Here is a 13,414-nt window from a genome sequence, read left to right on the forward strand (position 1 = left end):
GTCGCTGGGGGATGTAGTTGTAGGATCTGCAAGGTGTCTAAAAGGTCCTCTGGAGTCTTGCAGGTGTAATCTCGGGTCTGGTATCGGAATCGCACTGCAAAGGGGAAGCTCCACCTATATGGTATAGCGTGTTGTTGAAGTACTTGTAGGTGAGGTTTCATAGCCCTGCGCTTGGAGATGGTTGCGGGGCATAGATCTTGGAATAATTGGTAGGTATGACCCTGGAACTGTAGAGATTCTGCGTTACGGGCAGCTTGTAGGAGTTGCTCCTTGGTACTTAAAAAGTGGAGCTTGGCTATAATGTCACGTGGCAGACCGTCAGTGCGTCGTGATGCTAACGCCCTTTGAACTCTATCCAATTCTAATCTTTCGCTTGGGATAGCTGGGGCAAGCTCTTGGAACAGAGCTGTTACCATTGATTGGACATCGATGATCGTTTCCGGAAGGCCACGGATACGTAGGTATGAGCACCATGCTCGGTTTTCAAAGTCCTCCAGTCGTGTTAATAATGTTGCGTTTTCATCACGCAGGAGATCAAGGTCATCCGTATGTGTCTGAAGCGAGGCGTCAAGACCGTCTACTCTCTGTTCTAGAGTGCGTTGTCCTAGTTCACGGATTTCCCTAGATAGCGTGGCAGTGATGCGGTCCGAGGTTTGCTTCAAAGCTTTGTGTAGCATTTTTTCAAAGCATGACAATAGGTCAGGGGGTGTAAGGTCAGGCGTCAGGGCTTGTGCAGGGACATCTGTCTCAGTGTCAGACTCGCCCTCAGACATGCAGGGATGGCTGGGCTGTGGATCCTGCAGGGCTGCATATGCCCCTGCCGCCTGCTTGCTTCCACGAGCTGGGGGGTGGCCATCTTTGTGGAGGCCTTTGCCAGGGCCTCTTTGATTGTTTTGGTTGAAGGGGGGACCTGGTGCCGGGGTGCCCCCTTAACCAGGTCCATGTTATGCTGATCTCAGCCCCCCTGCTCTCTCTCCTCAGCCTCGGTGCTGTGTAGACAGCGGTGGGCGGGCCTGTGTATGGCTCATAATGGGGACAGAGTCCCCTGTTGGATTTCTCCGACCTGCTGTGGAGGATCCTCCATAGACCAGGGTGGATCAGACCCTGGGAGGGTTGCTTCGGGGATCTGATCCCCCCAGGCTGTATTGCGGGCCAGGACCCGCTGCTCCTCGGCACTGTCACCCGACGGGGAGAAGGAGCCTCATCGGGACAGGTCCGTCCCACCGGCCACGCATGCGCACTCTCCCCGGCACCGGCATCCTTAGTGTGGACACCCGGATGTGACATCATGTGGCTTCACAGTCGGATGCCCACTGCACATGTGCGAGAAGCGCTGCGCTTTGTGAATGGCCCCGTAGTCTTCTCGGACCTGTCACGTGATCATTTTTCAGAGATCGCCTAAAAGTGAGCAGAGTAGGCGATAGTCTGATAAATTGGTGTAGAGAGTTCCAGAGGATAGGAGAAGCTCTGGAGAAGTCCTGGAGACGAGCATGGGAGGAGGAGACAAGGGAGCTAGAGAGCAGGAGGTCATGAGAGGAGTGGAGAGTACGGTTTGGGTGATATTTAGAGACAAGATTGGTGATGTAATTTGGGGTGGAGTTATAAATGGCTTTATATGTTATTGTTAATGTTTTGAATTTTATCCGTTGGGCAATGGGAAGCCAGTGGAGGGATTGGCAGAGAGGGGTGGAGGACACTGAATGGAGGTCAGTGGAGGGATTGGCAGAGAAGGGTGGAGGACACTGAGTGGAGGCCAGTGGAGGGATTGGCAGTGAGGGGTGGCAGATACAGAATGGTTAGTAAGGTGGATAAGTCTGGTAGCTGCATTCATGATAGACTGAAGAGGGGATAGCCTGCAATGAGGTCGGCCAATGAGGAGGGAGTTACAATAGTCAAGGCGAGATATAACAAGGGAGTGAATAAGTTGCTTAGTGGTTTCCGTGGTTAGGAACGGCCATATCTTGGAGATGTTGTGGAGATGAAGTCTACAAGATTTGGACAGTGATTGGATTTGGGACTGAAAGGACAGATGGGTGTTTAGGATTACACCTAGTAATCCTGTTATTGATCTTGATGGAGAAGTCAGGGGAGGGGGCACGGGCTGGGGTGAATACTAAAAGCTCAGTTTTGGAAAGATTGAGTTTGAGGAAGTGGAGTGACATCCATGCCGATATGTCACTTATTAGGTTAGTAATGCGAGAGGAGACTGAAGGGGTGAGGTGAGGAGGAGACTGAAGGGGTGAGGTGAGGAGGAGACTGCAGGAGTGAGGTGAGGGGTAGAAAGATAGATTTGTGTGTCATCAGCATAGAGATAGTACTTAAAGCCATGGGAGTTTATCAAGTGACCAAGGGAGGTGGTGTAGATGGAGAAGAAAAGGGGTCCAAGGACAGAACCTTGAGGGACCCCTACAGAGAGAGGGAGTGGAGAGGAGGAGGAAGCATTATAGGTAATGCTGAAGGAGCACTGCGATAGGTAGGAGGAGAACCAGGAGAGAGCAGAGTCTCGGAGGCCAAGAGAGTGGAGTTTTTTTGAGGAGGAGGGGATGGTCAACCATATCAGAAGCCGCAGAGAGGTCAAGTAGTAAGAGTACGGAGTAGTGGCCATTGGTTGGGATGAGTACGGAGTAGTGGCCATTGGTTGGGATGAGTACGGAGTAGTGGCCATTGGTTGGGATGAGTACGGAGTAGTGGCCATTGGTTGGGATGAGTACGGAGTAGTGGCCATTGGTTGGGATGAGTACGGAGTAGTGGCCATTGGTTGGGATGAGTACGGAGTAGTGGCCATTGGTTGGGATGAGTACGGAGTAGTGGCCATTGGTTGGGATGAGTACGGAGTAGTGGCCATTGGTTGGGATGAGTACGGAGTAGTGGCCATTGGTTGGGATGAGTACGGAGCAGTGGCCATTGGTTGGGATGAGCACGGAGCAGTGGCCATTGGTTGGGATGAGCACGGAGCAGTGGCCATTGGTTGGGATGAGCACGGAGCAGTGGCCATTGATTGGGATGAGCACGGAGCAGTGGCCATTGGTTGGTATGAGTACAGAGTAGTGGCCATTGGTTGGGATGAGTACGCAGTAGTGGCCATTGGTTTTAGCAGTTAGTAGATCATTAGGGCATTTTAGTAGGGCAATTTCAGTGGAGTGTAGTGAGCGAAAGCCAGACTGTAAAGGGTCAAGAAGGTTGTTGTCGGTGAGGTGGGAGCTCAGGCGATTGTAGACTAAGTGTTCTAAGAGTATAGATGTAAATGAGAGCAGGGAGATGGGTCTTAAGTTGTTCAAGTTGGTGGGGTCCAGGGAGGGCTTGTTAAGTATGGGAGTGATGTGTGCATGCTTTAGAGGGGAGGGGAAGGCACCGGTAGAGAGGGAGAGATTGAAGATGTGAGTGAGGGAGCATAGGATGGAAGAAGAAGGTGACCGTAGTAGTTGTGAGAGGACAGGATCCAAGGGGGCAGGTAGTGAGACGGGCTTCTGAGAAAACCTTAGTGACCTCTTCGGTAGTAGGAAGGTCAAAAGAGGAAAGTGTTGAGGGAGGTTTAGTATAAGGTATGCTAAGTGGGATGGATGTCTGTGCAGTGAAGATGCCCCTACAAATTGTGTAAATCTTGTTTTTGAAATGATTTGCAATCGCGTGAGCAGTGAGTGAGGTACTGGGTGGAGGTGGAGAAAGTAGAGGGTTAAAAGTAGAGACGAGGACTGGATGACAAGGTATTGGTGAGAGTGACAAAGTAGGCTTGTCTGGCAGCATGGAGGGAGGAATTGTATGTTAAGAAAGCAGATTTATATCGGGTGAATGTTTGGTGAGATTTGGTTTTACGCCACATTCGCTCCAGCACACGACTATGTCGTTTAAGATTTCTGGTGTGGTTGGTCTGCCAAGGTTGTAATGGTCGGGGCCTGATGCTTCGTGTGGTTAGGGGAGCAAGTGAGTCCAGTGTGGATGAAAGTGAACTGTTGTAGACAGCAGTGGCCAGGTCAGGGCAGGACAGGGGAGAGATTCTGTCACAGAGGCAGTCAGTTGCAGAGTGGAAAGGAGAAGGGTTCAAGTTGTGAAGGTTTCTGCGGGTAATTGTTTGCTGCTTGGAGGGATAAGTGTTTGAAGATGAGGAGACTGTGAAGGTGATGAGATTGTGATCAGAGAGAGGAAAGGGGTTGTTTGTGAGATTGTAGGTTTTGCAAAGATGGGAGAAAACAAGGTCTAATGTATTCCCATCAGAGTGAGTGGAGGACTGTATACATTGTGCTAATGCAAAAGATGAGGTTAGGTTGAAGAGTTGGGATGTAGCCGGGTTGTTGACATTAATAGGGATGTTAAAATCTCTGAGAATGATAGTGGGTATTTCAGAGGAGAGAAAGTAGGGGAGCCAGGTGGAAAAATCATCAAGAAAGTGGGACACGGGTCCAGGAGGCCGATAGATCACTGCAATCCTCAGAGAAATGGGAGAAAACAGCCGGATGCAGTGGGACTCGAAAGAAGAGAAGGATAGAGAGAGAGGGTTAGAGAGAACTTGAAACGTGCTCAGTGGGGATAGAAACAAACCAACTCCACCACCTTTCCAACCACTGGGTCTGGGTGAGTGGGTCCAGAAGAGGCCTCCATAGGAAAGTGCTGCGGGGGAAGTAGAATCTGCTGCTTGAAGCCAGGTTTCTGTAATTGCTAGTAGGTTAAGGGAGCGGGAGACAAAAAGGTCATGGACAGAGGTGAGCTTATTACAGACAGAGCGGGCATTCCAGAGCGCACATGAAAAATGGAGTGTGGTTTTGGGAGCACGGGGACCGATATTAAATTGGGGGGATTGCAGCTATTCCTGGAGGAAAAAGGGGGTGAGATACTGGAGGACAAGGGTTTGAGGAGATATCCCCAGAGGCTAGGAGAAGGATGGTGCCTGGTGTGGGGGTGAGAAACTGGAGGACCAGGGTTTGGGGAGATATCCCCAGAGGTTAGGAGAAGGAGGGTGCCTGGTGTGGGGGTGAGAAACTGGAGGACCAGGGTTTGGGGAGATATCCCCAGAGGTTAGGAGAAGGAGGGTGCCTGGTGTGGGGGTGAGAAACTGGAGGACCAGGGTTTGGGGAGATATCCCCAGAGGTTAGGAGAAGGAGGGTGCCTGGTGTGGGGGTGAGAAACTGGAGGACCAGGGTTTGGGGAGATATCCCCAGAGGTTAGGAGAAGGAGGGTGCCTGGTGTGGGGGTGAGAAACTGGAGGACCAGGGTTTGGGGAGATATCCCCAGAGGTTAGGAGAAGGAGGGTGCCTGGTGTGGGGGTGAAATAGTGGAGGACCAGGGTTTGAGGAGATATCCCCAGAGGTTAGGAGAAGGAGGGTGCCTGGTGTGGGGGTGAGATACTGGAGGACAAGGGTTTGGGGAGATATCCCCAGAGGTTAGGAGAAGGAGGGTGCCTGGTGTGGGGGTGAAATAGTGAGGACCAGGGTTTGAGGAGATATCCCCAGAGGTTAGGAGAAGGAGGGTGCCTGGTGGGGGTGAAATAGTGGAGGACCAGGGTTTGGGGAGATATCCCCAGAGGTGAAGAGAAGAAGAAGGGTGAGGAAAGTAAGATGGGAGCGGGATGTACATGAGCGCACATGTCTTCCAGTCCTGGTGTTTGGGTCAGCAGGAGAGTGAAGTATCAGCAGGAGGTGATGAGAGCAGTAGTAGACAGATGGTAGCAGTGAGGGGGAGATGTACAAGTTTTGGGGTGGAGCAGAGGGGTAAAGAAGTGAGATTTTGGGAACGCAGGATAGTAATATGAAGAGGAGGAGTAGAGGGGATATATAACAAAGGTACATGGAGTGGGACTCAGACTGAAAATGTTGGGAAAAAAGGTTTTCTTAGTTTGTGTCATGAAATGTTGCAAATAGGTCATTTCTCGGTGTCACTGATGAGCATTGATAGGCAGCTGATAGGCAGCTGTGCCAGCACAGAAGGAAAGGAATGTCAATAACTGGCAAGTGATGAGCTGTGATTGGCTTTTCCCCACAATCTGTGATCAGCTGTGTCAGAAGGACCCCAGGGGGCCATGTGGGGGGCGTTTTTCTGGGGTAACGTCCACGGATATCCTCCCAGAATGAGAGAGCCGCACTGCAGCCATCTTTCATTTAGAGTGCGGTCAGGAAGTGGTTAATAAACATCATCTTCCAAGTAAAGTCATATTTTACAGCCCCTCCCCTGAATAAACTCCTCCCCCATGATAAACTCCTCCCCCTCTATCTGACCAGTCTATTAAAGAAAACAATACCTCTCTAATGTAAAAGTCCTTTTATACTTTCCTGTATCTGTGATCACATGACCACCCCGAGTCTGCTATTGTTTACTTCCTGGTTTGGGTCCTTCTTTGGGTGACCACATTGGTGCCTGCCTGACACAGACACTTCCTATTGGATGGGCTCCAGTGGGGTCCTCTCAGAATAGAGAAGAGGATGATGTCATCATGGGGGGACGGCAGAGGAGAGGTGATCTCAGGGGGGGAATTGCAGAGCTGGATCAGCAGTTCCCCCACCAGGACCCGGAGGTGAGGGACCTGTATGGGGGACGTGGGTGGCTCCACCCTCATACCGCTCAACTACCAATGACCGTGTACCTGTCTCCACCCACATACCGCTCTACCAATGACCAATCACCTGGCTCCACCCACATACCACTTAATGACTGTGCACCTGGCTCCACCCACACATTACTTAATTACCAATGACTGTGCACCTGGCTCTATCCACATACCACTTTATTATCAATGACTGTGCGCCTGGCTCCACCCACACACCACTTTATTATCAATGACTGTGCGCCTAGCTCCACCCACATACCACTTTATCAATGACTGTGCACCTGGCTCCACCCACATACTACTCAATTACCAATGACTGTGCACCTGGCTCCACCCACATACCACTTTATTATCAATGACTGTGCACCTGGCTCCACCCACATACTATTCAATTACCAATGACTGTGCACCTGGCTCCACCCACATACCACTTTATCAATGACTGTGCACCTGGCTCCACCCACATACCACTTTATTATCAATGACTGTGCACCTGGCTCCACCCACATACTATTCAATTACCAATGGCCGTGCACCTGGCTCCACCCACATACCACTTTATTATCAATGACTGTGCACCTGGCTCCACCCACATACCGATTTATTACCAATGACTGTGCACCTGACTCCACCCACATACCACTTTATTATCAATGACTGTGCACCTGGCTCCACCCACATACCACTCAATTACCAATGACCCCCCCCCCTATTTTTGCCACACTCCATACATCATACAATACTCACCACATGTCTGTATCCCCCTTCCCTCCTCCTCCCCTCAGTTCTGACATGTTGATCATTACATTTTCAATATTCATTACAAACATATTTGCCCTCTTGGTTCCCTCCCCCCCCCTTTTTTCCTTGCCCCCAATGTCTGCCACTTCCATAGGTCAATTTCCATTATAGAACATATCACCACAACACCACATTCACCCCCTCCAGCCACCCTCCACATGGCTATGCTGACTCAGTTCCCTTCTTCCCTCCCCCCTGGGAGGAGCCTTGCAATCACTGCACCTGTTCATGTTTTGTTCCAGGGATACCAGGCATGAGTCATCCGGAGTTTACTTCCTGTCTTGTGGTTTGCATTCCAGCAGCCATTTCCCCACAGGTATACAAGCACACTCCCACACCATCCCACTCAGGCATCAACAGCAGGGCTCTTACTTTACTTTCCATTCATCATACATCAGCATCAGAGGTATCTACACCATATTCATATGTCTCATCCATTCACTTAACCATTGCCTCCTAAAGGTCATTCATTTACACACATACACTCTTTATTTTATGTTTTCTAATGTTCCCAATTTTTTTTTTTTTTTTTTTTTCCCCTACAACAGTCCAATATCACTACACAGCACTCACACAGTGCTGAGAGTTTGCTCAGCGCTTCACCTTTGAAGAGATATATATGGTCTACAGCCACACTCATTACTTTGAACTGATAATCATCCACTATCCACTAGTCTTACTACTTTTATTTTTATGATGTTTACTAATATTACTATTTTTATCATCATTGCCAGTGTTATTACTATGATTATTTTCATATACATTATTATTTTTTATATATTTTATTTTAAAAAAATGTTTTCTATTTATTTACATTTGCAGGTGCTATATTCATGTATTTTTAATAATAATTTAATAATTTTTTATTTGCTTTGTTTCTTAGTGCATGCATATCTCTTTGTATATGTGTATATGCATGTGTATATATGTATGTATATGCGTTTATAAAAACTACACAAGATTGCACTTTAAATAACCCCCTCCAACCCCTCATCTTATAACAAGTAGAGGAGGTGGAGCTTTGCTCCCAAGGCATCTAGCCCTGGTTATTTACTACTTGACCTCCATACAGGTTGGTCATCAGCTCTGAGGAAAGGGATTCGTCCCCAAAACGCGTTAGATATTTGACCGCACTGACAGTGAGAACACCTTGCCCGCCGTTGTGGCCATTGTCATTTTTCTATGCTTTTTAGATACATGCTTCGTCTGTGAGTATGTTTTTATGATTTAATTCCTACAATAAACCTTGGATAATGCACTAGGTGTGTGCGCCACCTGTTTTCTCTCTACCAATGACTGTGCACCTGGCTCCACCCACATACCACTTTATTATCAATGACTGTGCACCTAGCTCCACGTCCAGCATAAGGCAGCTCAGGCAACCATCCTAGGGTGTCAGGATGGGGGGGCGGTTATATTTGAATCTGCAGCCACTTGCTGGAGATTTGGATTGTTAACAATGCTGCAGACGTGTTTTTTCCCCACAGTGCCCACCGCTATACAGCCGGGAGTGTGAGGACTTTAGTAAATCCGAATGTTGGCTGTCATGTGGAAGTGATACAAGTGGCTGTGAAGCCACCTATCATTCCCACCACTGAGATGTGCCCCTCCCCCCATGACACCATGCGGGACAGCAGAGCCCGGTGCTGTCATGGTGGGTGTCACTGGGAAGGGTGGCGGGAGCTCAGCGGACCTCCTGTACACAGACCAGGAAGTGACATGTATGACGTGGATGACATCACTTCCTGGACTGGAGCTGTCATTCTCCGGGATCAGTGCCGGGGAAGCAGCTGATGGAAGGCGGTCTGTGTTCCATCATCTGCAGTGGAACAGACAGGAGACATCCAGAGTCTAATAGACCCCGGGAATCTTCACAAAGAGAACCTGTCACCTATATGCCATCATATAGGAGGCTATTGGACCTTTACATGATAGCAATACACATTACAGTGCCTTGAAATGCCCCCCATGTTGTCATGTTACAATGTATTTATTGGGATTGGATGTGATAGACCGACACAAAGTGGCACATAATTGTGAAGTGGAAGTAAAATGAGAAATGGTTTCCAACATTTGTGATCAATAAACCTGTGAAAAGTGTGGCGGCATTTGTATTCGGCCCCCCGGAGTCAGTACTTTGTAGGACCCCCTTTGGCTGCAATTCCAGCTGCAAGTCTTTTTGGGGATGTAACGGAACCGACCCCAGACTGCGCTTAACTACTTTCATTAGAATACCGCTTCCCCGTCCAAACACCGACCACAGACACCACAGACACCGCAGTAGACAAAGCAAGTTATTGTTCTGTATGATCTGTAACAGTGCCACAACTGCCTATACGTGAGAATGTATGACTCCATTGTCTGGGCTGAATGTTGGGAATACTGTGCGCACTTAGAAACTTTATTAATAAAATCTATTTGATTAAAAAATACTGTAGATAATGCTGTACATATTCTTTCTATTCATAAGATATATTTAGTAATGAACATTAAAAATAGAAAAATACTTTATGTAGCATTTTAATTTTTTTTTTTGTACAGGTGGATTGATGAACCAAGTTTTCAGTCATGTTGGTTTTCATGAATACAGCTGAGTCACATGGAAAACAAGACATATGGTTGTCTTAATTGACTGAAAGTCTTTATTGCAGTTCACTGGAGGATTCATACGGGATACAAGTCATATCTGTGTTCTAAAAGTCATGGTTTGGATCCTCTTCCACATTGATCCAGCAGGAGAAAAGTAATTTCAGTGTTCTGGAAGTGACAATGGCTTTACAATAAAGTCCAACCCAAATATACATAAGAGGAGTCATTTCAAACTACTTCTTGTTTGGAGATTTTACAATGGAGAGAAAATATATCACACATCAGAAGGTTCACAATGGAGGGAAGTCATATCACTGTTCTAAATGTGACAAAACCTTTAGACGCAAGGGAGACCTTCTAGTACACCAAAGAGTTCACACTGGAGAGAAGCCATATAAGTGTTTTAAATGTGATAAAGCTTTTAAACAGAAGTCATATCTTATCGTACACCAGATTGTTCACACTGGAGAGAAGCCATATCAGTGTTCTGAATGTGATAAAGCTTTTACAGTGAAGTCAAATCTTATCAGACACCAGGTTGTTCACACTGGAGAGAAGTCATCTCAGTGTTCTGAATGTGATAAAGCTTTTACACAGAAGTCAGATCTTATCAGACACCAGAGGATTCACACTGGAGAGAGGTCATATCAGTGTTCTGAATGTGATAAAGCTTTTACTCAGAAGTCAGATCTTATCAGACACCAGATGATTCACACTGGAGAGAAGCCATATCAGTGTTCTGAATGTGGCAAAACCTTTACAACCAAGAGGAAGCTTAAAATACACCTGAGCATTCACACTGGAGAGAAGCCATATCAGTGTTCTAAATGTGATAAAGCTTTTACACAGAAGTCAAATCTTATCAGACACCAGATGATTCACACTGGAGAGAAGCCATATCAGTGTTCTGAATGTGATAAAACTTTTACACAGAAGTCAAGTCTTCTCACACACCAGATGATTCACACTGGAGAGAAGCCATATCCATGTTCTGAATGTGACAAAGGTTTTAAAAGGAAGTCACATCTTATCATACACCAGATTGTACACACTGGAGAGAAGCTATATCAGTGTTCTGAATGTGAAAAAGCTTTTACTCAGAAGTCAGATCTTATCACACACCAGATGATTCACATTGGAGAGAAGCCATATAAGTGTTCTAACTGTGATAAAGCTTTTAAACATAAGTCACATCTTATCATACACCAGAGGATTCACACTGGAGAGAAGCCATATCAGTGTTCTGAATGTGATAAAGCTTTTACAGTGAAGTCAAATCTTATCAGACACCAGAGGATTCACACTGGAGAGAAGCCATATCAGTGTTCTGAATGTGATAAAGCTTTTACAGGGAAGTCAGATCTTATCAGACACCAGAGGAGTCACACTAGAGAGAAGCCATTTTAATGCTCTCAATGTGATAAAGCATTTACAGTCAATGCTGGGCTAATCTATCACCACAGGATTCACAAATTTCAGCATAGATTAAATTCTGGAAGAAAAGAGATATTAAACCCCCTGGCGGTATTCCTCAGTGTAGCTTGGGGTAAAGTTTCAGTACCACAAGCTGTAACCCTGAGCTACACTCAGGAATACACTGCAGTGTTGCTCCGGGATCCCTCGATCACTTACCTTGTCCTGCGCTCCCACGATGTGCCTCCTGCAGTGTCCCCTGTAATGTCCTGCGGCGGATGCCGGCATCTGTCATCTGGGTTCCGTCCCCTGCGAGCGTCGGGACGTACGGGGGATGGAACGGCGGGAAATTTGAAAATGAAAAAAAGTGACATTCACTAAATACACTAAAATCACATAGTATTCCATTCCTGTATCAAACCATTTCACATATATTTTGTCCCGAGTGCTTTGTCCGGCACCCTGCCTGCATTTTTACTGTTCTTTCTGCTTGGAAACTGAGAAACGTCCATGGCGTCCAAAAAGCGTCCCGTTAGGTCAAAATCGGTTTTAGACCGGCTAGAGGACAGCGATAGTAAATCAAAACCACTTGCAGAATTGAGTGATAATGATTTGTTGGGGAAATTCATCATCAGACACTGAAAACAATTTTGCGACTGAGCTCAGCGATGTGCGAACTTGGCGCTCTATTTCACATTTCAGTGTTTTTGGTTTGATTATATTATTTAATTAAATTTTATTATTATATTATTATTTTTTATGATTATTAAATTATTTTGTTTATTATTAAATGAATAATAATAATAAATTATTATTTATTAAATGATTTCGTGTTTCAAATTTTATCCTACCCAGGATATTTACTAGACTCGTGTTCGGATAGATTTCAGTGAGTTATTCCTAAAAATTACAGACCTACAATAAAAAAAAATACATATTTCCATGCAAAAAAGTACCACTTTGAGCACAGAAATATGGACAATATCAGACCGCTAGGGAGGTTAAAGAAGTTTCAGGTGTCACAAGCAAGTTTCACATCCCCAATGTCATCCCACAAGCTAGAGAAGAAGGGAAACAATAAAATGCTACTTTAAAGGAACAAACTAAAATCTGAGCAAACTGGAATGTAATCATCGGATGAACTGAGTTTAGTGCTTATGTCCATCAATACACAACTAGAAGGGATTTGAATATTTTACCTTTTGACAATTTTTTTTAAGATAAGCATCAATAACTGAACAGCTTCCCTCATGATTCTCATCTTTATCTTTTTTATGGAGCTTTGAATGAACATGCAATGCATTTTCATGATTCACCAACTGAGTTGTGTTTCCAAGCATTTTCCTCATTTCTGGATCCTGAGGTAATACATGACCAACACTGCCTCAGTACCAGAGACTAGGATGGGGTCTATTGTCATCTTACCAAGTCTCTGAAGCCTCAGTGGGAGAGTCCATTCCAGGTTCTTCTGACTATTGATACATGATCAGCCAGCCTTGAGGTCTCCAGCTAAGCCCACCTTGTCCACTCCTCCCAATACATGTGCCATCTCCTCTCCCGTTATCAATGCTTCCTTTCCAAATCTCATCTCCTCTCATGGATGACAAACTTTCAGGCAGGTCTGCGGCTGTGACACCAGCTAGTAAGAAGTCTCTGTTCAGTGAGAAAACAACATCCCAAGCTGATGCAGGCCTTCCAATACTGAGTTACTGCTGATTTAGGGGATGTATTCAGCAGTAAAACGTAAGCCCAGCTGGCCACTTGTGTTCCATGTGGTTCTGCCAAATGGGATTCCATCAGGTGAAGATCAGAAATCCTTGTTCCATGTTTTCTCTTTCCAGCTATTACTCCTCTCCATAGACTAATCACACAATACAACTGCCAGAGATCTGAACTTACAAAGTGCTGAGTGTGCGGTCATATTCCTACCACTTCTTCCGGGGGACTGACATTCCTCTGATTGGGGTTCACAATAATCACTCTGAGTGCACACATCTCTTTTTGGTGTAAAGTTTGTAAAGAAAACTTCTTCTCCCTGGAAATATTACAACGTTGGCACCAAAGTGTAACTATGGG

At 46.2% G+C, this 13,414-nt stretch overlaps 1 protein-coding gene across 1 annotated transcript; it reads left to right on the forward strand.

The window, feature by feature from the left end:
* The first annotated feature begins 10,183 nt into the window (after positions 1–10,183).
* On the forward strand, positions 10,184–12,016 carry LOC149455066 (uncharacterized). The gene has a single exon (XM_089686692.1). The coding sequence runs from the start codon at positions 10,184–10,186 to the stop codon at positions 11,330–11,332; it is 1,149 nt and encodes a 382-aa protein (XP_089542818.1). The 3' UTR covers positions 11,333–12,016.
* Positions 12,017–13,414: the final 1,398 nt, after the last annotated feature.

This window comes from Staurois parvus, unplaced genomic scaffold, assembly GCF_062004578.1.
Source record: "Staurois parvus isolate SC_StPar_1 unplaced genomic scaffold, SC_StPar_1.0 ptg000407l, whole genome shotgun sequence".
Classification (NCBI taxonomy): domain Eukaryota; kingdom Metazoa; phylum Chordata; class Amphibia; order Anura; family Ranidae; genus Staurois; species Staurois parvus.

Bases quoted from the DNA above. Each gene is read 5' to 3' on its own strand.
- LOC149455066 (XM_089686692.1), top strand. From the start codon at position 10,184: ATGGAGAGAAAATATATCACACATCAGAAGGTTCACAATGGAGGGAAG.